The following is a 24,509-nucleotide window of genomic DNA, read 5'->3' as shown; positions in this document are numbered from 1 at the left end:
TGTTTTATTCTTAATGTGATGAGTTTTACTCATTGTTTTCTTAATGCTGATGCACTTTGCATCTATGATATAATTCAATTTGTCACAGTGAATAATTTTGGGACCTATTATTAGTTTTTAAATTTTTTTTGCATTAATATTCATTAGCGGTATTGGTCTACTGTTCTCTTTCTTGACTTTATCCCTCTTAGTTTACATATTAAAATCATATTTGTATCATTAAAGGAGTTTGGTAAAGTGCTTTGTTTCTCAATTACTGAAAATGATTTAAGTAGCATAGGTATTAATTGCCCCTTAAATGTTTGGTAGAATACACTTCAAAATCCTATTGTAGCAGTGTTGGGTTTTTTTTTTTGGTTTTTTTGTTTTTGGTTTTGTTTTTTTTTTTTATTAATGTAAGATGTGTCCAATTCCACTTTCTGGGATTGACTAGTTTTGGGTCTCCTTCCTTGTTTTGTTCATTTTAATTTTTAGTAAGTAGTCATTCATTTCGTTTAAATTCTCAGTTTTACTAATTGTATATAATTATGTATAACAGAATCTGGTAACGTGTGTGTGCTTGTACTGTCTCCTCCTGTAGACAGCAAACTCCAAAAGAGCTGCCTCCATTATTTATTTATTTATTTATTTGTATTCCGGCCTGGTACAGGGATTTATATCCAGTCGACTCTAAATAAATGCTTTTGCAGAGTATAATCTCAGCAACAAAGAGATGTGACCACTTTGCCAGCCAGGACTTCAAAGCACAACCACTGGAAAAGTGAGCATTCCTTCCTCGAGTCAAAGGCCATCCTTCCTGCCAAAGCCAGAACTTGAAAATAGGATCTGACTGGGCCTTCCTCCCCTTCCCCACCCCAACCCCCGCCCCGTGGTTTGGGTACTGCCAGCTCAGAGTGGGGCTTGCCTAATGCGCAGGCGCAAATTCCTATTCGGCCAAGCTCCATTTGTTGCTTGCTGCTGTTCTCAGCTCCCTCTAGCAAAATGCGCTCTGCTGGCACGCCGCTGTTGCTCCTCGCCCTGGGTCTGGGGCTCTGCGCCCTCGTGCATTCTTCAAGGACTGGGGGCGTCAGGAAAAGAGGACCGTCGGTGACCGCCAAGGTGACTGAGCAGTAAGAGCGGCAGATCCCCGAGCCCGTAGTTTAGGGGAAGTGCTTGCCCACCTCCTCCTCCCTTCTCCACTTGACTCCGAACCCCTGCTCCCCTTTCCCCCCAAACTGTACCGCAGTACAGCTGCTCGACCTGGAAACCCCGACCTGACCCTTTTTCTCCTTGGGCAAAGGAGCTGTCTGTCTCTTCTCCCATCTTTGCAACCCAGTGCAGAAGGGGAATATCACGGGGCTGTCCTGTCCCGAGCAAGAGGCGCTGCTTGCTGCAACAGGCCGGGCCCTGCCCTCCTCGGCTAAGTCGGGGCCAGCCGGGTGAGCACAGTTGCACGAGCGTAGGTCCCGCGGCTGATGTTGGTACACCTACGCGAGGAGGTTAGGAGCTGCAGCATCCCGCAGCTTTCAGGCGAGGTCCCTTAGAGATGACTTTGGGTGAGGATTGGAGTTCTGGAAAGTGGAGTTCTGGAAAGCTAAGCTAAAAGGTTGAAGGAAGGGGGAGGTAGGTTTTAGAGTATTTGGGCTTTGGGAGGAAAAAATACGTGTGTGCACACAAGCATACACATACATACATTCATACATACATATATAACTTGTATTTAGTTTGTTTGGCCTCCATTCTGTTGAACAAAAACCTAAATTCACTGAAGCTACAATGTGTACGTTGACACCAATATACTCCTCCTATTCCCCCGCCCCATGTCTTTTTATGGGAAGTGTATTCCAAATCAGTTCAGCCTTTTCCACAGGAAGAACTCATTGCTAGTACAGGTTTCTGGGACTCAGAAACAAGAAAGGAAAAATAAGAATGAAGGCTAAAACTAACGTCACTTGACTTGCAGGGCACGTATTGCAGCAAAAATATTTGGTTCCAGGCATCAACATGTCAAAGATCAGTTATGTCTTTTGTAACATTAAGGCAGCTATCAAAAACCTACATCTACAGGCATACTTATGCTTAGTAACTATTGTCTTCCATGTGGTTAATATACATTTAGCTAGAGCATAGCCCTTTATGGCTTGAGGTTATGGTTTGATTTTTCAGGCCAGTTTTGCACAAAGGACTAAATTATGTTCCAGTCTTACACTGTAGTCAAATCAACCAGTAAGTATTTCTTAAGCTCTTACTATGTGCTAGCTACTGTGCAAGACTCTGGAGATAAAAGTAAAAAGAATGAAACAATCTTCTTGGTCTGAAATTTTCTTACAAAAACTTGCCTCCTCACAAGCATAAGGTATGTGGGAAACTGGTAATGGTGACAGTAGGAATAATATGGACATCATTTGGAACAACCCATGATCACTACTAGAAATCTCAATAGAACTAATAGTGTCATGCAATCACAAAATTTTGGAGCTCGAAGGAAACTTAAGTGATCCAGTTCAACCCCTTTGTTTTACACTTAAAGTTGAAGCTGAGAGGTTGTGTCCATGGTCACAACTAGAAAATAAGTCTTTTGTCTCTGTCCAGTGCTTTTTGCAAAGAATCAGAAAGGGCCTTAAGTGGGTATTCTAATCCAACCTAGGCCGTAAGGACAATTCCTTTTACAGTATCACTGACATGCTTATTCAGCCTCTGTGGGTAGATCTATAGGGAATAGAAGACAGAGTCCATTCTACTTTCTGACAATTCTAATTATTCTGAAGTTTTCCCTTATATCAATTCAGCAGTCATTAAGCCCCTACTAACTAATCACCTACATGTATATGTAATAAATAACATTTGTATTGATATGTAATAACCTATTAATCACCTGTGTAAGGCACTGCAGTAAGTGGTGAGCATACAAAAACTAGTTCTCCCAATGATCATATTCTTTTTTTTTTTTTTGAGGCTAGTGGGATTAAGTGACTTGCCCAGGGTCACACAGCTAATATTTGAACTCAGGTCCTCCTGACTCCAGAGTCTGTGCTCTGTCCACTTTGCCACCTAGCTGCCCCCATCATCTGTTCTTAATGGGAGATGCAGCATACATAAAAGCTAAGCGAATATAAATGAGGCCACAAAGATACCATAATTCAGTACCAATGGAATCTGGAAAGGCTCAGGTTAATCCTCCAAGGAAATTAAAGATTCTCAGGTGTCTGTGAAGAGGTAACACACTTGTTTAGTCATTTCCCATACATTGCAGACTTGGAGGATAGCCTTTGCAAAGATAGACAAGAGGATGAAATGAGTTCAGGAAACGGCAAATAGGTCATTTGGGCTGGAACAATGTGAAATACATTTTGAAGGGTAAGTTGGAAGAAGACTGAAGGATTTTAAATGCCAAACTGAGGAATTTATGTTTTATCCTAGAGATAAGAAGACACTGTAGATTGATCCAGGGACTGATATGGGGGTGGTATATCTGTACTTTAGGAATATTATTTTGACATCTTTATGCCTGTGGAGTGGAGAGGGAAGAGATTAGAAGTAGTCCTCCTATTTAAAAAGAGAGTTAAGCTATTGTAGTAATCCATATCAGAGGTGATAAGGTCCTGAATTATGGTATTATTCATGTGAGTGGAGAGATGGAAATGTATCCCAAAGATGATGTGGATGTAAAAACAGCAAGACTTAATAACAGCTTGAAAGGGGGGGGAGGGGAATAAGAGTAGGGAGGAGAGGCTCAGGGTTTGAGAAGATTAAAGAGTAGAAGATGATTCTAAAAACCTGGGTGAGTAGGTGGATAGTGGTGCCTTTAACAGAAATACCGACCCTAATTCTCTACATCTTCCACCAGTTGCTCATAATTCTGCCTTCTGAGACCAAATAGAAAAAAGCTTACACAGGACAGTCTTTTAGACACTTGAAGACAGTTATCATATACTGCTAAGCCTTCTCTTCCCCAGGCCTCAAATGGCAGGAATTCCTATCCCTTTAGTATCCTGTTTCTCCTTACGTAGTTGCACTGCTATTTATTGTCTTTTCTAAAATGTGGTGCCCAGAATGGAAAACAGTTCTATAGATGTGCTTTGAATGGGCCAATATTGACTTTATTTACATTGTTGTTATCATTGGGTATAATGTTTTGGCTGTTTTCCTCACCCTGTACCACTTCATACAAGTCTTCCCAAGTTTCTCTGAATTATTTGTGTTGTTCAAGCCTTACAACACAATAATATCCCATTGTATTGCTTTACTACAGTTTGTTTGGTCATTCCCCATACTCAGGGCATGTATTTTGTTTCTAGCTTCTTATTATCACAAAAAATACTGCTATAAATATTTTTGAACATATGAATCTTTTCTTTGTATTAATAACCTCCCTGGAGTATAATCCTTATGCTGGAATCTCTGGGTCAAAAATATGAGCAGTTTAGTAACTTTGAAAATATTAATTTCACATCATTTTCACTAGATATAACATTTGCTTCAATGAGATACATGGTGTTTTTTAGCACTGCAGTTTCCCAAAGGCAATGTAATCCATTATCTTCCTCCTGTTCAATTCTGTGGTGGTTCAATTTCTATTAATTGTTTATCCAGCTGCTAATCATAATCTGAACAATAGGCCTTCTTTTTCCACTTGGTTTTTCCTGTTTGGATTGTTAACATTAATTCTCTTGAGCCACTGTGAATCTCACTTAGGAAGTTCCTAAGTTTGATGCAATCAATACATTATTATCTATAAATAGCACCTGGAAGACCCTTCTGTCTCTATGGAATTCTTCTATTTGGACTCTACTAGATATCTATCATAATAATGAAAATCATCTTTGGTGATAATGTCTTTTAATTTTCTACCTCTTTTAGTGTTAATAATCAGAAGGTCATAAGACAGTTTTCTCTGTTGTTGCATCTATCAAGGAACCTAGTATGCTATTAAAATATGAATAGGAGACACCTTGTTGAAGGAGAGCCTTAAGGCTGCTTTAGCTTTGCCAATTCAAATACTGAATCAACAAATAAGAAGCACATTTATATTCTTTGCACTTTTCAGTCAGTTGTATCACTGTAAAGATGGAGTCTTCTGTAAACTATTATTTGTAAAAAGCCTGCCTATCCCCTTTTCATATGGTCATCAAGAATGCCCTGAATGTATTTCTAGAAAAAGTCTGATAAATATTTTGTAGACTTAGGAAGTAGGTATGTAAGGCCTCTTTGTAACCTTTTTTATTTTTATTACTATTTTATTTTTCCCAATTACATGTACAAACAATTTTAACATTCATTTAAAAAAATTTTTGAGTTCCAAATTCTTTCCTTCCCTCCTCCTCCCCCCTCATTGAGAAGGCAAGCAATTTGATATAGATTATACATGTGCAGTCATGCAAAACATATTTCCATATTAGTCATGTTGTAAAAAAAAGCAGACCCCAAAAAAACCAAACCCATGAAAAATAAAGAAAGCAAAAAATAGTATGTTTCTTTCTGCATTCAGACTCCACCAGTTCTTTCTCTGGAGGTGGACAGCATTTTTCATCATGAGTTCTTTGGAATTGTCTGGGATCATTGTATTGCTAAGAATAGCTAAGTCATTAAGAGTTGATCATCATACAGTATTGCTATTACTGTGTGCAGTGTTCTCCTGGTTTTGCTCACTTCACTTTGCATTAGTTTGTGTGAATCTTTCCAGATTGTTCTAAGATCATCCTGCTCAACATTTCTTACAGCACAGTATCACAACTTGTCAGCCATTCCCCAATTGATGCATCCCTTCAATTCCCAATTCTTAGCTACCAGAAAAAGAGCTGCTGTAAATATTTTTGTACAAATAAGTCCCTTTTCCTCTTTTTTTTTATCTCTTTGGGATACAGATCTAATAGTGGTATTGCTGGATCAAAGGGTTTGCAGAGTTTTATGGCTCCTTGGGCATAGTTCCAAATTGTCTTCCAGAATGGTTGAATCAGTTCACAACTCCACCAACATTAGTATCCCAATTTCCCCATGTCCCTTTCCAACAAATATCATTTTTATTTTCTCTCATAGTCAATCTGGTAGGTATGAGGTGGTACTTCAGAGTTATTTTAATTTTCATTTTTCTGATCAATAGTGATATAGAGTATTTTTTCATATGATTATAGATAGCTTTGATTTCTTCATCTGAAAACTGCCTATTCATATCATTTGACTATTTATAAACTAAGGAATGACTTGTATTCTTCCAAATTTGACCCAGTTCTTTATATATTTGAGAAATGAGGCCTTATCAGAGACACTTACTATAAAGATTGCTTCCCAGCTTTTTGCTTTCCTTCTAATCTTGGTTGAATTGGTTTTGTTTGTGCAAAATCTTTTAAATTTAATATAAACAAAATTATCCATTTTACCTCTTAATGCTCTCTCTCTTGTTTGGTCATAAATTCTTTCCTTCTCCATACATCTAACAGGTAAACTATTCCTTGCTCTCCTCATTTGGTTATGGTATCACCCTTTATGTCTAAATCATGTACCCATTTTTACTTTATCTTGGTATATGGTATAAGATGTTGGTCTATACCTAGTTTCTGCCATACTGTTTTCCTGGTGACCTTTTTAAAAGTAGTAATGTCATCCATTATTTTCTTCAAGGCCCTCAAAATTACATCTAATGGGGAGACAGCATGCAAACCAAGTAAGTTATATACAGGACAAACAGGAAATAAATAAAGAGGGAAGATGTTAGAATTAAGGGGTTTTAGGAACAGCTTCCTGTGGAAGATGGTATTTTAGTTGAAACTTAAAGGAAGCCAGAGAAGTCAATAGACTGAGCTGAAGAGGAAGAGCATTCCAGACATGGGGAACAACCAAAGAAAATGCTGAGTCAAGAGATGCAGTGTCACTGGATCAAAGAGAATGTGTCAGGAAGTAAGGTGTAGGAAGAATGGAAAGGTAGGAAGGGGCTACATTATGAAGGGCTTTGAATGCCAAACAAAACATTTTGTATTTGATCCTAGTGGCAATAAGGAGCCACTAGAATTTATGGAGTAGGGGGGTTGACATGATCAACAAGAATGGCAACTGATTGGATATGGAAGGTTAGGGATATTCAAGGATGATTAAAAAAAATGAACTGATTATCTGGAACACAGTAGGCACTTAATAAATATTTATTGATTAATTAAGAATGGTGGTGTGCTCAACTGAAATGAAGAACTTTGGAGGGAGGTGGGGTGAGATAATTTTCTTTTTTGGACTTGTTGAATTTAGAATGCTGACATCCAGGTAGGAATTTCTGACTGATTATACAGGACTAAAATTCAATATCATAACCTAGTGCTGGAAGGGAATTTAGAGGTAATCTAATCCAACCCTTTCATTTGAGGGTGATGTATGAAAAGTCTGGGAGTCATGATTTCTGGGTAATTAATCATTTTATTAATTATGGCTAATGAAAAATTAATAAAAGGATGGTCATTTGGCTTTCTCTCATAAACCAAAAGACCTCTCATGGAGGACTCTTGACACTTACATACCCTTAGAGGACAGGCAGAAATCAACTCTGATTAGTTAACAATTAATGAGAAAATGAATATCATTATAAAAAGTGGATTTATTGTTATGAAGGGCTATATGACTTTGTATTGAATTTTTATTTATTTTGTTAAATATTTCCCAATTATATTTTTGTGGGTTTGGGGCACTTTTCAGGAGTATTTGCTGTTTGTTATCACCTGTTTTTTTTTTTTAACACCTCAGCTATAAATCTTTTTATATCTTTGAAAAACTTTTAATATGTAATACATTTTTTTTGCTGCAATCACTTGTTTTACATGATTTGGTATTGAATTTCCAAGAGTTTTACCATATTCTTTAATTCTTCCATGTAAAACTCCACTTTTAGGATATTAAATATACCTTTAACAAACAGTCCCTTTTTCTAAGCCTATCCTTGATTCTAGCCTATAGATTTTCAGTAGAGTTTAAATCAGATGAGTTCCAGGCCATTGAAGCATGTTATCTCCATCTCTTAGATAAATTCCTTAACTTTTTGTGACATATGAGATGATGCAAGGTGGCATTGCCATTTTCTAGCTTCCTGGGGAATTTCTGTAATTTTAGAACAATTCTGCTTCTCATTATATCTATCTATTTATCAGAGTTCATCATTCCCTCAATGGGGAGAAAATTTGCAGGCCCATTGGAAAGAAAAAATCCCAACATTTTTAAAATAAATGTTTTACAGTCAAATTAAGATGCCCAGATCTGGCAGGCTCACCTGGACTTCTAACAACGTGATTTGATATAGACCTGAGTGAAAAATTTATTTTCTTCTGTAAAAATTACTTTTCCCCAAAGGTACTCTAGGCTTCGTATTATCTTAACCATAGCAAATGGTTTCTTCGTTAAAATCTAAGTTTTTTTGTTTTAAACTGGTCTTCTCCATGTTTTTCCAAATTCAAGAAGCTGATGCCATGTTATAGAGAAATGAAAACAGTCTTCCAGCTGCCAGGTCTCTCTGAAGGTCTTTGTATGTTTACTATGAATTAATTAGACATTTTTCCCACTATAATTTGTCAGTTCTTGGTGTTTTTGGTTTTCTACATCACTTTCCTTTGTGCTTCAGGACAACTGATCTGTGTCATTGTGGGTTTAAATGATCCTTGAAATACCACATCACTAGGCATTGAAATATCTTTAATAGTCATTGAAGTGTGCTCTTTAAGAGCTACACCTTCTGCACATTCCCTTGATGTACTATCCTTTAAAATTACACATTTAAAACTCAACCAAAGAGAACAATGAAAGGAAAGCTAGCACTCAACTATGAGAGAACTAATTAAAGGTGGGAAACCAGACCATCTGGTACCATGTAGTCAAAGTCAGACATCTTGAATGAGCCTTGTATCAAAAGCACAAATATATGATCATTGCTTTCCTAAAATGAAACCAAATTGAAATGACTCATCCCAAATAATTTGCAAATTATTTTAGTCTATAGCATATATATGGCACTTTTCACATATTGCCTTCCATTGTTTTTATTAATATTAGCAGCTTATCTTTCTTACTTAGGTGGGAACACCTCGACAACAGACATAATGTCTTATGTGTCTTTATAATCCTACACAACATCTCGTACACTGTTTCACACATGGTAGTTTTCTAATCATGAAGGCCTAACCCTATTACAAACAGAAAGTTGCTTTCCTAAGTCTAGTGAAATGGCCCATTGTTGCCTCTTCTTCTGAGACCTACTGTTCTGATAGGAGTTGAATGGGGAAAATGATACATAATTAATTTCTGAATTCTAAATAGATAAAAGGCAAGTAGTTGTTAATTAATAATTTTGTATTTGAAAGCGGGGGAAGGTAGAGTTGTGGATAGAATGCTGAACTTGGAATAAGGAGGATCACAATTTAAGTTCTGCCTCTGATTTTTACTAGCTGTATGACAATGGACAAGTCCCTTAACCTCTCTGAACCCCCAGGTAACTCTAAGATATCTACTACAGATGATTGCTTCTCTAATTGGAGGAGGGAGTTCCTGACATACAGATGTTTGACATATACATATATACATACATATAACATATACACAGATATGTGTGTATATATACATAGATACACATGCGTGTGTATATAATCCCATGGATAGCTAAGGAGGTATGCTTAGCCTGTGGTGCATACCCCCTCTAGGTATCTGCAAAATTCTCTGTGCCTTACTAGGCTTTTAGAGCAGTTGATTGTTACCCCTCGGATCTGACCTTTCATGGGTGGTGTTGTTTTCTTACATTAGTGTAGGGTTTTATCCAAATCATCCAATCATATCTCATGGCTCATTTTGCCCCCATTCCACTGGCTTCTCCCATTCATTATATTCTTCAATATGTTTCTCATACAAGGTCATTTGAAAAGATATACCTAATGAACATGATGATAATAAAGCAGGCTGATTTCAGTTCACCCAATGCACACCTTTATAAATCTCAATCTCCTACTCAGCCCTAGTCCTCAAGTAGCAAGGAGGAAAAAATGCATTCATTTCTTTGCTCAGCCCTCAGCCAGTAACTGAGTAAAGGGTTGGTTTTTTGTTTTGTTTGTTTTGTTTTACTCACAAACTGGATAATAACCAGATGTATGATAATAAATGCAGAAATTTCAGGGCACTTAGTGTCTTTTCTGAAGGCCACACACACTGGTTGCATTTGCCTGGGCAAATGGGACAGGAAGATGCTAGCTTTGGGACTTCAGGCAGAATCTGAGACATTGTTGGCTTGATAATACAAAGGTTATGCTCATATGGTATAGCCTGAGAGTAATAAATTTAAAATCTTCAGTGGCATGGTCTGGAATTCTATAAAGTCACATCTCCAACACTGTTACCTTCTAAGCCTTAAACCATCCTCCCCCACACCCCAACCCCATCGCTTCTCTAGGCACTATGAATCCCAGAAGGCAAACAGCAAATGAAGCTGTGCCAAAGCATCAGTGTACCACCAGTCCTGTTGAATAACTTACAAAACATCAGAATGAGTTAAATAACAAGAGAAAAGATACAACCTACAAGACCCAGTGAAAGAATGGTGTAGGACAGCATGTGCCTTGGGAGTTCAGAGAAGACAGTGAGGCACTTCTTACCAGCATAGCACATGCTGTGGAGCCACTCTCCCAAACTTCCACTCACACTGGCAAGTCAGGTCCCCTGAATTTAGGGGGTTTACTTGTTGCCTTAGTTTCTTAGAGATAGCCCTGAGGGATTAGAGGTGTCTTTCCTAGTGTGATAATCTAGTTCACAAGCCCCCCAACAGAGGTTTTTCTCTCCCATAATTATCCAAACTTAATTAGCTTTGAGTTAAAAGTATTTGCTAAAGTGGTATAGTAAGAATGGGTAGCTAGGTGGCATAGTGCATAGAGTGATGGGCCTAGAGTCAGGAAGACTCATCTAAGTTCAGATCTGGCCTCAGACACTTACTAGTTGTGTGACCCTGGGCAAGTCACTTAACCCCATTTGCTCAGTTTCCTCATTTGTAAAAGAGCTGAAGAAGGAAACAGCAAACCACTCCAGTATCTTTGCTACAAAAACCAGTGGGGTCACAAAGAGTCAGACATAACTGAGAAAGACTAAACAACAACATAGTAAAAACAATTAGTATATAAATTCCTCCAAAAGACTGTAACACACCAAAGTCCGTCCCACAAATATATGCAGAATCCAGGGGAAAGTGGACTCAAACTTAAAACACATATAGCAAAGTAGTAACTCATAGCTTCTGGTTGCTAGGAGTCCCTTTTTCCCTTTCATGGGTTGCCCATAAAGTTCCCCTTAAGCATATTGTAGCTTTTATGCTGTGTACTTTGTTGAACTTTGAACAGGCATTTCCTCATTGAGTCCAATCTTTTCTTGGTTTGTCATGCAGATACTGATGCCAGCCACTACTGTCCCAGAAATGCTACTTGGATGCCAATAAAAAAGTCCAAATTCTTTGGTCCTTCGAAATTTACAAAGTCCTTCTCCTCCTCCTGACAAAGTGGGAGCAGAAGGAAGAGAATGAGCTGCTTCCCACCCCCTACCCCAAGCAATTCCCTCTAAGGGGCTTAGCTGGAAGATTGTCCCTTAAAGCTTCCTGATGCCCAAATCTCTAGTTCCCAAACTGTCTCACTATTTTATAGATGGTGCACAAAGTAAGACCCAGTGTCCTCAATCAACTGGAACAATTGAAACATGTGCTCCCCCAATTAAGGTATCGGAGGGAAACCTTATCACTTATTTAAGAAGTTTGGAGCAAATGATCAACTCAATGACCTCACCTCTTACACCAGCAGGCCAGTCCCCCAGCTGTGGTTCTCTTAGCTTCTAAAAATCGAGTCATCATAATCTCCTTTTATGCTCTAAATTAAGTTAACTTACCTGGCTTATTCCAAGAATCCTACAATTTGCTCAGTTTCCTCATGGTATGTTAAAAAAATTCTATCCCTTCTTAAAAACTGCATCTGTTTATAAAATTGTCTTACACTAACAATATGCCTGGCTCTTTTTTTTTTAATTGTAGCTAGATTGCTGCTTCTGAAGGGCAGGATCTTCATTTTTCTGAGTTCTATAAAGCTATATATAAATAATAACTCTCCTGCTGCTTTGGCCATGTAAAAATTGTAAAATGCCACATAGAACACTAAATACCACATCATACTGTGACAGACGCACTGATGTATTGGCAGGAGCTCTTGTCTTGTAAGCAAAGCTTGACAGTCTTTACTTAGTGATTTTTCTAAACTATAAGACATCTTTTTTCTTTGACAACCCTTATATTTTTAAAGCCATCTTTCGAATGTCTTTTTTTTTTTTAACACATTCACACAGTAAATTGGTTCATATAATCTAAACTCACTAATAGAATGCCCTTTGGCTCTTTGACCTTTTCAAGCATTTTGTCTCTAAATCATGGTTACACTATGATTACATGAAAGAAAGTGTGTATGGTTTCATTTCAGATCCAACAGTTAAAATGTCCAAAAAATTTATTAAGTCCAAAGAATGTCTTATCTCTAATAAAACACCTTGCCAACTAATGTGTTTGTTTTCTTTTTAAAATCTTTAAAAGTAAGGCTAAATTTCATTTTTATAACTTTGAAACCACTGAGAACAAATTAATTGTGTAATTTGGGTAAATGGCTCAGGGTTTGTTTTTTTTTTTATTCTTAACTTAAGAGGCACCAAATAAAATTGCACTTCCATATACAAAATAGAACAGTAAGAGAAGTGTACATGAAACTTCAAATCTCTTTTACCTATAGCCTGCTTTTCCATTTAAGTATATAATAAATTCAACATGAAACTTTTAAAGCTGCCCTGCTTGTCTGTGTTTTCTTCTGTCCTTCCTTCTGTTCTTTTTTGTGAATTTTTAAAAAAAAGTTTCAGTTGCCTTCTTTCTTTCATTTTTGGTAGAAGAAACACTTTTATTAGTTTACCTCTCCCACCCATTCTCTGTCTGGACATATTGAATAGGTAATAGGCTTTGTAAACATTTCTATGATTCCCAAGAAATGTCATCTACACTCTCAACAGTATGATAGCACATGCTGTAGTATGGGCAGAGAATTGAGGATAAGTGACAGCTGTGTTTATGTCAGTGAGTGGCCATCCATTTCTGAAGAGTATGTTCTAATGGACTCTTGTGGTCCAGATGTCAGAAAATGTCTATTGAATGCCCATTGGGTTCTTGGCACTGTTAGAAGCTACAAAAAATAAAGAAGTCTGTCTGGATGATAGCTGTGGGTGCTTTGTCTCTTTTCTCCTTCCTCGGCAATTTTTTTTCCTACCAGTATTTGAATATATCACCTTTGAAAACAGAAAATAACATCCAGGTCTACCTTTCATTCTTGAGTTTCTGAAAACACAATTTTAGCAAATACCTGTTTTGGTTCTCCCTGGCACCACCTACAATGTTCTCTGCACATAGTAGGCACCTAACAAATGGTGAATGTATGAATAAAATATAAGAATGAATGAATAAATAAAAGAAATAAAAGAATGAATGAATATTATGATCCTGGTATGCTGAATCAGAGTATTGAATAAGTCTTCAAAAGAATTCATAAAATGAAATATCCTCAAAAATGCCATGATTTTAAACTGTATAGATTTTGTAGTTTATCAAAATTATATAACATCAAAGGACATTCTCTTTGTATATTGTTGCTAGGCAAAATGTCTGTGTGTTTAATTCTGAGGTATAATTTTTATGCATCTTGCTCACATGGTTCTTCTGTGTTATGTTCTTTTACTCTGCCCTTTAACACATACAGGTCTTCTTTGACATAAGAATTGGAGACAAAGACATAGGCAGAATTGTAATTGGCTTGTTTGGCAAAGTTGTACCCAAGACTGTGGAGAACTTCATTGCTCTGGCAACTGGAGAAGTATGTCTGGTTTATTTTCTTTCAAACTATATGCAAGTTAGGATTTTATTTCCACTATTCAAAGTAAAAATATGCCTTTGGGCAAATAGATATTAACACTGTAGCTGCAAAGAAACAGTGACTTTTTTATTGGGCAGATCCTCCTTTTTAAGTTTTGTGTTTTCCAGGTATTCTTGGTACCTTGGATTCCAGGAGTTGATGTGATGGGGGATGGGTGGAGGAAGGGGGAGAGAAAATCAAGGAAAGGAATTTGGAGGTTAAGTCATACTTATATTACTGCTGGTCTGGCCTCTATAGCTTAGCATTTCACTGGATCATAGAGTTAGACCTAGAAAGGGCCTTAGGAGTTATCTAATCCAACTCCCTCACCTAACAAATGAGGAAACTGAAACTTGGAGAGAGGAGGGGATATGTCTAAGGTCACACAACTGCTAAATAGCAGAGCTAGCTAAGTTCAATTATCGACTTTCTTTTCTTGATATCTCATCACAAAAATCTAGTTAGCTCATCTAGGTCTAGAGCCAGTTTTTTCCTTCAGGTATAACTCTGAATGTTAAGGTTTATCTATTCAGTCATTTAAAACTATTGTACATGCAGTTGAAGTTTTTCTCTTTAGAAAGGATATGGATACAAAGGAAGCAAGTTTCATCGTGTGATCAAAGATTTCATGATTCAAGGAGGAGACTTTACTACTGGAGATGGCACTGGAGGTAATTTTATCTTTTAGCCTTTCCTATTCACCATAATAAAAAAAATTAGCTTTGCCTAAGCCTGAACCCACAAACTTGCAATTGCCAATAACAATTATTATTCAAACCAACATTCAAACTAATTTTTCAAAATTAGGTTTTATTTTATTTTCAGTAATATTTGCCTTTTCTCTCTTCCTCCTCCCCTATCCCTACCATTGTAAAAGCAAGAAAAATAGATCCCCTATTACAAACACACATAGTTAAGCAAAACAAATTCCTGCATTGTCCTTGTCCAAAAAACAAAACAAAACAAAATACCTTAATCTGAACTCTGAATCCACCACCTCTCAGGAGGTAGGAAGTTTGTTTCATCAGGAGTCCTGTGCAGTCATGGTTGGTCATTATGCTGCTCAGAGTTCCCAAGTCTTTCAAAATTGTTTGTCTTTACAATATTGTTATTGTATAAATGGTTTGCCTCGGTTCCATTCACCTCATTCTGCATCAGCTTATACAAATCTTCCTAAATTTCCCTGAGACCATCTATTTCCTCATATCTTATAAATTTCCTCATCACATTCATATATGGTAAGTTGTTCATCTATTCCCCAACTGATGGACATATTCTCAATTTCTACTTCTTTGCCACCACAAAAAGAGCAGCTATAAATATTTTGCATATATGGGTTTTTTTCTTCTTTCTTTTGGTCTTTTTGAGGTATAGACTTGGTATAGTTGATGATCAAGACCAAAACCAAGTGGAAAATTAAATAGGTCAACAGGAACAATGAGAATGGGGAATCAGACCATATCCATTGGTTCCCATCCAGTGTCCGGTATTACCTATGGAAATAAAGCAACAACAGTACAGGCCAGGTTATAGAGTTCTCCTTCTTACCAGCCCATATCTTCTTTCCTAGGTGTAGTCACTTCTTTTCCCACCAGTCTATATAGGAGGAATATCTAGTGGACACGATCCACAATATTCTCCCCAGTCCTGTGGCCCACTATTTCAACTGGGAACTATTTATTCTCACCAACTGATTTCTAACAGATTGCCCCCCACTCCCTGCCTCACCTAGGGTCCCCTCTATATCTGTGACCATGGTGTCATGAAAGAGAGCCTACATAATCCATTTGTCAATAAATGGTGACTATTACCCTCTGGGAGCCCTCCCCTAAGGGTTCCCCCTCTATGTGGCAATGGAGTTAGCAGGAAGTGCAACTAGCCCTCACTTCGTTGGCTTCTTCTTGGGTGAAGTAGGGGCTGGTGGGTCTGGTCCTGCACAATGTATTCATTTCCATGGCCAATTTGAGCATGGATCCATCATGCTATTGAGGGGATTTCTTGGGTGCAGACTTAACCAGCCATGTTATTCCAATTGAATTTATCAGGGAAGGGTCCTCTTAGGTAGACAGATACACGAGTGACATAACAGCTGTTGGTTTTTTATTTTGGCTGCTATGGGGCCTATAGGGCTGTTATTTCCCCTCCACTTCCTCATCCTGGGTTGGAACTGATATTCCAACTAGTTTGACACTCTTCAGTGGAGGGGTTGCCACTACAATCCATTTGATAGGCTGAAATGGTCCCAATTGTGGCAGTCACTTGAGTGCCCCACAAGGTGGGACTCATAAAATGTGTAATTCCCTCATCTAGCAATTGTCATTGGGACGTGTGGCCTGTGGTACCCTCAGAGGAAGGGCCAGCCTGGAGGCCACTCCTCATCCCCACTATTGTTGGCTTGTTTTAAAGGGAGGTGGGTGAGATCAGGATAGAGGGCAGATATCTGGGGTGTATCTTCTTCCCCGACCTCAGAGGGAGGTAAACACAACAGAGTTAGTGGCCAGAGGCTTCAGTCTAGCAGAGTGCAAACCTTCTAAAGTAGTTCCTCTTCCTCCAAAGTATTCAGAACCCCACTGTTATCTGTTCTGAAAGTGATTCCCATCCCCCCTCCCAGATCCTCCTTTTCCCCATATTCCTATTTGTTCCACTATCCCTGACTAGTTATCTGCAATGTCTTCGTGTCTCTAGACTGCTGCATGAGAGTGAGGGGGTGGGCATGAGGTTTCTGCTTCCCACTACCAGATTGCTCCCCACCCTCCTGCTTCGCCCACCCCTCTACTGTGGGGACCCCAGGTAGAGCTGGTAGTGATTCCTCACTACCAGCTTTAGTTCTTAAAGGAGCTCCTACAACAGGTCTTGGTTCACAATCAGAAATTATCTTCATGATGGTCTTTCTACTTATATTTGTCATGAGAATGGCAATATGAGATGACCAAGTCTAATAACTCTTTACTTCCTTCTTCCATCTTCAGTAGATGACTCCTTGAGTAATTTATTCACTTAAATGCAGTTTCCTCTATTTCCTGGTTCCCTTTATAGTGAGACTGTCCAAATTCAGACTGAGAGTTGGACGGGACCTCAGAAGTTGTCCAGTCTAGTACATACACAAAAGGGGTCCCCACTATAATGTACCTGATAAGTAGTCATCCAGCTCTGCTTAGAGAGAGTCCAGGAGGTAGAACTTCTTGAGGTAGCCGCCCATCCAACTTTGGACAGGTCTCATTGTTGGGGAGTTTTTTCCCTGACACCACACCACATCTGCCTCTTTGTAACTGCCGCTCATTGTTTCTGGCTCTGTGTCCTTGGAAGAAACAGAACATATCTGGTTCCTTTTCCGCATGATAGTCCTTCAAATACATGGGCACAGCTATCATGTCCCTACTGAGTATTTTATTTTAAAAGTTTTATTGATGTGTTTGGTTTTTGCAAGACAAACTTTTACAGATTACTTTCACTTTTTGAGGCATCTCTTGTTAAAAAAAAAAAAAAGTAAAACAGGTAAGTAAAACTAATAATAGTGACCACATCCAAAAATGCATGTAACATTTCACATCCTCACTGATCTATTAAAAAAAAATCTATCTCTCCCTTCTACCTTACTTCCACCCCATTGGAAAAACAAAAGAAAAGAAAAATGCATAATCAAGCAAAACAAATTCCCTAAATGGCTATATACCTACCTACCTATATACATATATATTCAATGCACATGTATGTATGTCACACACACACACACAATCACTTCATATCTCATTTTATAATCTAAATCTATTACTTTTCTGTAATGGATAGCATGTTTCATCATCAGACCTTTAGAGTCACGAAAGATCATCGTATAAACGGATGAAGAATGAAATGAATAGAATCAGGAGACCAGTTTATATGATAACAACAACAGTGTAAAAACATGACTGAGTGATTTCTTCTCCAAATAATATTCTTCTCTAAATATTCTCAGTTCTTTCAATTGATCCTCATAGAATCTAGACTCAAGCCCATCACCATCCTCCTAGTCACCTAGGCTCACAACCTAAGTATCACTCTCAACTCACTGTTGCTTATCCCACATATCCAATCTGTTGTCAAGTCCTGTTCATTTTTCTTTTGCAACACATACAACCTTTCCCTCCTCTGACGTTGCATCATGCAGGTCCTCATTTCCTCACAGCTGAACTATTGCAATGGCCATGGGGTGGGTCTCCCTGCCTCAAGTTTTTCCCCACCCTCGTATGTCCTGTCAGAATGTCAAACTGATCTCCCTAAACTACAGGTCATACCCCTGTTCAACAAACTGCAGTAGCTCCCCATCAGCTCCAGGATCAAAAATAAAGTCTTCTATTTGGCTTTTGAAACCCTTCATGACCTGGGCCCCTCCTATCCTTCCAGTCTTTTTATACCTTAGTTCCCTCCATGATTTCTACAATCCAGTGATCCTGGCTTAATACTGTTCCCCAAATAAAACACTCCAGCTCCTGACTCTGGGCATTTTCACTGACTGTCCCTCCCTGTCTACAATGCTCTCCTTCCTCATCTCTGCCTCCTGGCTTTCCTGGATTCCTTCAAGTCTCAGCTAAAATCCTACCCTCTGCAAGATGCCTTTTCCAGTCCCTCCTTTAGTGTGAGTGCCTTCCTTTTGAGAGCAGCATTTAACCTTGTGTATATCTTGTTTGCAGGTAGTTTTGTGTATTGTCTCCACAATTAGAATGTAAGCTCCTTGAGGGCAGGGCTATTTTTTCCTCTTTTTTTTTTGTATCAGTGCTTAGCACAATAAGCTGGCATATAGATAAGTGCTTAATAAAGGCCTGTAGTTGACTGACCATCCTCATGGCCCTCCTCTGAATGCTCTTTAGCTTGTGAAAGTCTTTCTTAACCTACGTGGATTCAAGTGAACAAAATGTTCTATAGGCAGTTTGACTGGTGCAGAGTGCTGAGGAACCATTCCCTCCTTAGACCTAGGAGTTTAGGCCTCTCAACACAATCCAAAATGTCATTTGCTTTCTTGGCTGCCATATCATACAACTTCACTCCTATTTCTGTGATTCTGTTCTTCTAGCAATATTGAACAGGAATCTTATATCTAAATATCTAACAATTAAGTTAATGTTTATAGATTATATAAAAAAATTATGTGCTTCTTAGCATCTTCTCTCTAATTTTCCACTACTCTGCCACCAGAAGGAAGCCTCACAGGCCTAAGAGTAATATTTCATCTTTCTTTGCTTCATAACAATAGCTAAATAATTCATCTCCTGGTAGGCAGCCGACTGGTAATGGACCTATCTGCACATAGTGAGGCTACTTCTTGGAAAGCAGACACAGTTCATTCCAGGGACCATACATGAAGCTTTCTCAGAGTAGTACAACATAGGTTTCTGTTGGCCACTCTGAGAACTTAAGTTCCTTTATATAATATTTGTATAGCATTTTTTTTTACTTTTGAAAAAATATATTGAGTTCCAAACAATTGACTTAAAAATGAACTTTACAATATAATCTATTGTCCTCTGCCCTCTCTGGTTGTTACTACTGCCACCTCCTGGCTTGGCTCCATACAAGGATGGGTGCGAAGTGCAAGGGCTCCTTTTTCTGACTTTCCACCTCTCCTTCCATCTCTCCCCTAGGGACATTTTATGAACCAAAGAATCTCTCAGACTGAGGACAATTTAACATGGGGAAATCTAAATAAAATTTTGACATGCACAGACCTTGAACAGGGGTCAGTTTCTTCCCTTGATTCTGAAAGTTCCCAGGCTACAGAATCTGAAAAGAAAATTAATAATCAGTTAAATATAATATTACATGCAGAAGGTATCCTGAAGGATTTAGAGTCATACAGAGGGCCTAGCCATGAAATACAATACAATACAATACAATACAATACAATACAGCATCCAGCAGATAAGAAGTTGCAAGAGAGAACATGGGATACTGTTATTTCACTAGTACGCAAAGCAAAGAAATTTTGTTAATTTTCTTAGATTATAGGCAATGTTGTGAAGTCTTTGAGGAGCTTTAACAAGCATTCCATATCTAGTGTGTCACCTAGAGAGAGAGCAGGCTCTTGCTAAACAGTTTGCAAAAAGCTTTCAATTCATACTCTGATTTGATGTTAACTCAAGATGACAAATCATACCACACAGGATGATTTTAGCTACTTCAGAAGAAGACCAAGTCATATGAGGATTAATACCATTCCAGCAGAAGGAGAAAATGAATTAAGTAATTATTTGGCAAATTAAATATGTATTTTTTGCCCAGAAACCCCAACTTTGAAAATTTAAGTGAGGCCAAAACAAAATTAGATTAAATAATGAAAATCTATCAGAAGATACAACAAATTATTTAAGGACCACACTGAAAATACTTAAATGCAGAATCAGGTTTAAAAATAAAATGACAGTATTTTTCTGCTTGAAAGTAATGAATGTCACCATATTCTATGACCAGATACATCCAGTAGGAGAATTTGCCAAAGCTTTAAAAATATATACAAAGGGCATATCAAAATCCACAAGAACCAGTTTCCTAATAATGTAGAAGATCTTCTAAGTGCTTTCAGATAAACAACAAAACATTTGGATCTAGACACTACAACAAAGAAAATCAAACAGGTTTATAGGATCATAGATTAGAAAAGGAACCTAGGAGTCATCCAGTTCAACCTTTCATTTTACAGATGAAGAAGTTAAAGTTCAGTGAGATTAAGAGACTTACCCAAGATCACACAGGTAGCAAATGGCAGAGATGGAATTTGAACCCAAGTCCTCTGACTCCATGCGTAATAACAGTAACTTGGAATTAGCACCTTCTGAAGAAAGAATATAGCATTCTATTACTGACAGAGTTTTTCTAGCAAACGCAATTACTATTAGATTAATTCCTGCATTTTTCTTTTTCTTCCTCTTCCCCCTTTCTTAATCATATTCTTTCTTGTTCTTTTCTCTGCCAAAATCAATAAAGTTATACATTGAAGGAACTTCTTCCTTTCAACATGATCATTTACAGCAATTAATTATGCATATCTCCACTGAAAAAAATTCTGTGATTTGAACTAAATTTTTTAAACATGGATTTTTGGATAACTAATATTTAATGCTTCCTCTGTTTAGAAAAACTGCCTAGTTCTTCAGCTTAAAAACTCTTCAATGACTTCATTTTCTCTTCCTACTTTTTAAAAAGTACAACTGAGGTCATAATGGTTAAATTAACTGTTGTACAAAATGGCACCCAACACAAAGATTTTTTTAAATTCAGTTTAAAATTTTAAAATATAAGTATTTTAGATATCAAAAAATAAAAATAATAAAATTTAGTTTAAAATAGTTTAAAAACAGTTTTGTTTGCTTTTTGATTTGGGAGGCTGTATGTTGTGTGTTTAATTTTTATTAATTAATGTTAAAAACTGATCTACACATAAAGAATTGTATACGCATTTTCATGTCTAAAGAATGGCTATTGATCATAAAATAAAAATCAAAGATCATTTTTTCTAAAACCAAACAACAAAAAAAGAATCCAATATATTTTATGGTGGTAACTCCCTATAGAGTGTACTTGACTTTCCCTCTAGTACACTGTCAGAGAAAAAATCCTTCCCTGTATCATATGTGTAGATATTCACCTTTATTTGCTTTTGTCTATTTTAGGTACCAGTATCTATGGAAACAACTTTCCAGATGAGAACTTTAAGCTCAAGCATTATGGCATTGGATGGGTCAGCATGGCAAATTCTGGGCCAGATACCAATGGTTCCCAGTTCTTCATTACTGTGACCAAACCTAGCTGGTTGGATGGAAAACATGTAGTATTTGGGAAAGTCATTGATGGAATGGTAATGAGAAGGTTTTTTTTAAGCATTATATTAATGAGTCATGTTATATAATTTAATTTTAAACATGTTTAACAGTAAATTTATCAACCGTGTTTGACCTCTTCTTGAAAAACTGATTAAATTGCAGATAATACTTGTGGAAAGTGAGGAGAATTTCTAGTAGTTGAAGTTAAAGGCAGTAGAGCACTTTATGAGAAATATAGAAATGAATGGAGGAATGGAAGATGCATTGTACCAAAAGAATCTGCATTTTCATCTCAAAGTCATGCTACTGGCTTTGGAATCATATGTATAGTTTTCAAAAGTTATCTGTTTAAAAAGTGAATGTAAATGTGTTCAGCCTATTCAGATTTTTGGGAGTAGCTCACATTAAGGATGAATAATCTATTCATTTTACAACTCCTTATTTAGCATAGATTTATAGTAGCTATACCTGATATTATTTATTGTGTATAGATCTAGTTCTAAGTGGGCAGATTAAATTTTTCAAATTACCTTTCAGATGTCCCATTGGTATATCTTAGGAAATACAATTATTTTGATAATTTTGTTTTGAAATTTGTCCTGTGTCCCATTACTTTATGTTTGTGCTTAACTTGTAATATGCTTATAAAGCCACCATCATGAGGTGAAGCTCCCTGTTAAGTCTCACATTGTGTTATGGCATGCAAGTAGAATTCGCTCTTATGAAAACCAAGTGTTTTTAAATTTTAAAGCAAAAGCCAACTTTTTGTCATATGGGAGATACCTGCCTATTCCCATTTATGCTTTCTGAATTGAGATTATGCTTTGGTGATTTTTTCCCAAACTTTGGTTTGAAACTAAATCAACCTGTCTCTCTTCCCTCCCTGCCCTACCTCTTTTTTCTAGGCTGTGGTGCACTCCATAGAACTCCAACAAACAGATGAGCATGACCGTCCACTTACAGACTGTGTGATTACAAATAGTGGCAAGATAAATGTAAAAGACCCTTTTGTGGTTGAAGTTAATGACTGGTAACAACTTGAAGAAGAGAACAAAACTGATATTAACTCCCAGGGGAAACTTTGGGGTATTTAGAATGACTTTTTTTTTTTTTTTGGTTTCTTATTTTTTCACAAAATGCATAGCAAATTTGTTCAAGAACCAGGAAGCAGTAGCACAGATCAAACCGAAAGAACTTCTAAAAAATTGCTCATTTCAGCAACTTGGCACTTAGGAGAATGCTAAGAAAGAATAATAGAAATGTGGGCTTACTGCTAGTGCTATTTACTAAGAAATTTTTGGTGTAGAGAACTTTGTATGATAGTAAGGTGTGAGGAAAGTCTGTCAGAATGTTATGTTTCTTTTTAAGTCTATGTAGAAATAAGCCAAAAAGATAGCAACCACCATGCTGGCCTACAGGGTTATGTGCAAAAGGTATCAATGTGATATTTTTAAAGCCCCACTGTTGGTTTTGTATTTAAGCACCAGTTCTTTTCAGCTGAAGAATAAAATCAAATGTATGTTAAAGGGATTTTTTTTATAGAAATAAAAAGTTTGATAATTTGTATATTAAAAGTGTTATTAAACAGCTTTTTTTGCTTTTTAAATTAAGAAATATTGAAGTGCCTTAAAATAATACAAAGAACACTCATTATAATTTATCTTTTAGAAAAGTGATCCATTTTGCTTATACTGTATACCAAAAATACTGGCACAACAAAATAACTTGAGGGAAACATGCTGACCATCTCTACTGGCCTTGATCTGCCCATTACAGATTTGGATAGTTTGTTAATGGAGAGGGCAGAAACAAAGACAGTAGTGGGAGAAATACTAAAAAAGTATCTCCACAGAGAAAAGACACTCAAAGAAAAAGTGGTTGACATGTCTTGTTTTCCAGCACCAAAACTGCATGAGGGCTTGGATGTTAAAAGCTGAGAAACCCTAGTCCTTAGGACATGGTAACCATGGGATAAATGGTATAGATTGTAGAAATGCAGATTTTATCACCATGAGATAGATGTGAGTTATCTCACTGAAGAGACCGTCTTTTGGACCAGAAGGCTAGCTAAAATTAAGGCTCACAGGATGGCAAAGCAAAGTCTATAACAGAACTGAGCTCAGAGAAGAGCTGATATTTGGACAGACATCTGGTAAGACCTAAAATACCTCAGAGCTTGCGTTTCCTGCTCCTCCCTGCCTTTTCTCTATGTTTTCTGTGGTTTGACTAGCTTACCTGACCTGCACTCACACTGTCATGTCAGTGAAAGTTTCAGAGGGGATGGCAACTACCCAGAATATGCTGGTAAATATTTAATAACTGGCTGTCTGGGAAAAAATATATGCATGGCATACTTTAATTTAATTTAGTTTAATTTAAATTATTAACTTTTTCTCCATCACTTTCTTAGGTCAAGAGTCGGGGGGGGGGGGAACCTGCAGCCTCAAAGCCACATGTGGCTTTTTGGGGCCTTGGATGCAGCATTTTGACTGAGTCCAGGTTTTACAGAACAAATCATTTTATTATGGCTACTTGTTCTGTGAGGTTTGGATTCAGTCGAAGGGCCGCACTTGATGACCTAGAGTCATCAAGTTAAGGCCGCAGGTTCCCTACCCCTGGTAGATAATTAACAAAACAATGAATCAAGCCTGAAATTGTAGTGTTTGCTGATTTCCAAGTTACAAATGCTCACAATAAAACTGAATGATTGACTCTGCTGAGTTAGTTCAAGCTGGTCTCAGTACACTCCTGCTACTACCACAGCTCACCCGTCCTACCACAACTCCCTTGAACTTAGAGGATTCAAGGGTTA

At 37.4% G+C, this 24,509-nt stretch overlaps 1 protein-coding gene and 1 long non-coding RNA gene across 2 annotated transcripts; one reads left to right on the top strand and one right to left on the bottom strand.

Annotated features, from left to right (window-relative positions):
• The first annotated feature begins 924 nt into the window (after positions 1–924).
• Positions 925–23,263, top strand: PPIC (peptidylprolyl isomerase C). Its single transcript, XM_027874836.1, has 5 exons — positions 925–1,098; positions 13,752–13,865; positions 14,482–14,575; positions 21,548–21,732; positions 22,603–23,263. Exons 1-5 carry the CDS (start codon positions 982–984, stop codon positions 22,729–22,731), a joined length of 639 nt encoding a protein of 212 aa, XP_027730637.1. The 5' UTR covers positions 925–981; the 3' UTR covers positions 22,732–23,263.
• On the bottom strand, positions 15,196–19,656 carry LOC114052292. The gene is made up of 3 exons (XR_003570235.1): positions 19,607–19,656; positions 17,034–17,202; positions 15,196–15,397 (listed from the first exon to the last, which is right to left on the bottom strand). It is a non-coding gene; the product is annotated as an uncharacterized LOC114052292 (long non-coding RNA).
• Positions 23,264–24,509: the final 1,246 nt, after the last annotated feature.

This window comes from Vombatus ursinus, unplaced genomic scaffold (genome assembly GCF_900497805.2).
Source record: "Vombatus ursinus unplaced genomic scaffold, bare-nosed wombat genome assembly UNPS02014807.1, whole genome shotgun sequence".
Taxonomy (NCBI): Eukaryota; Metazoa; Chordata; class Mammalia; order Diprotodontia; family Vombatidae; genus Vombatus; species Vombatus ursinus.
This window is presented reverse-complemented; position numbering and strand designations above follow the sequence as displayed.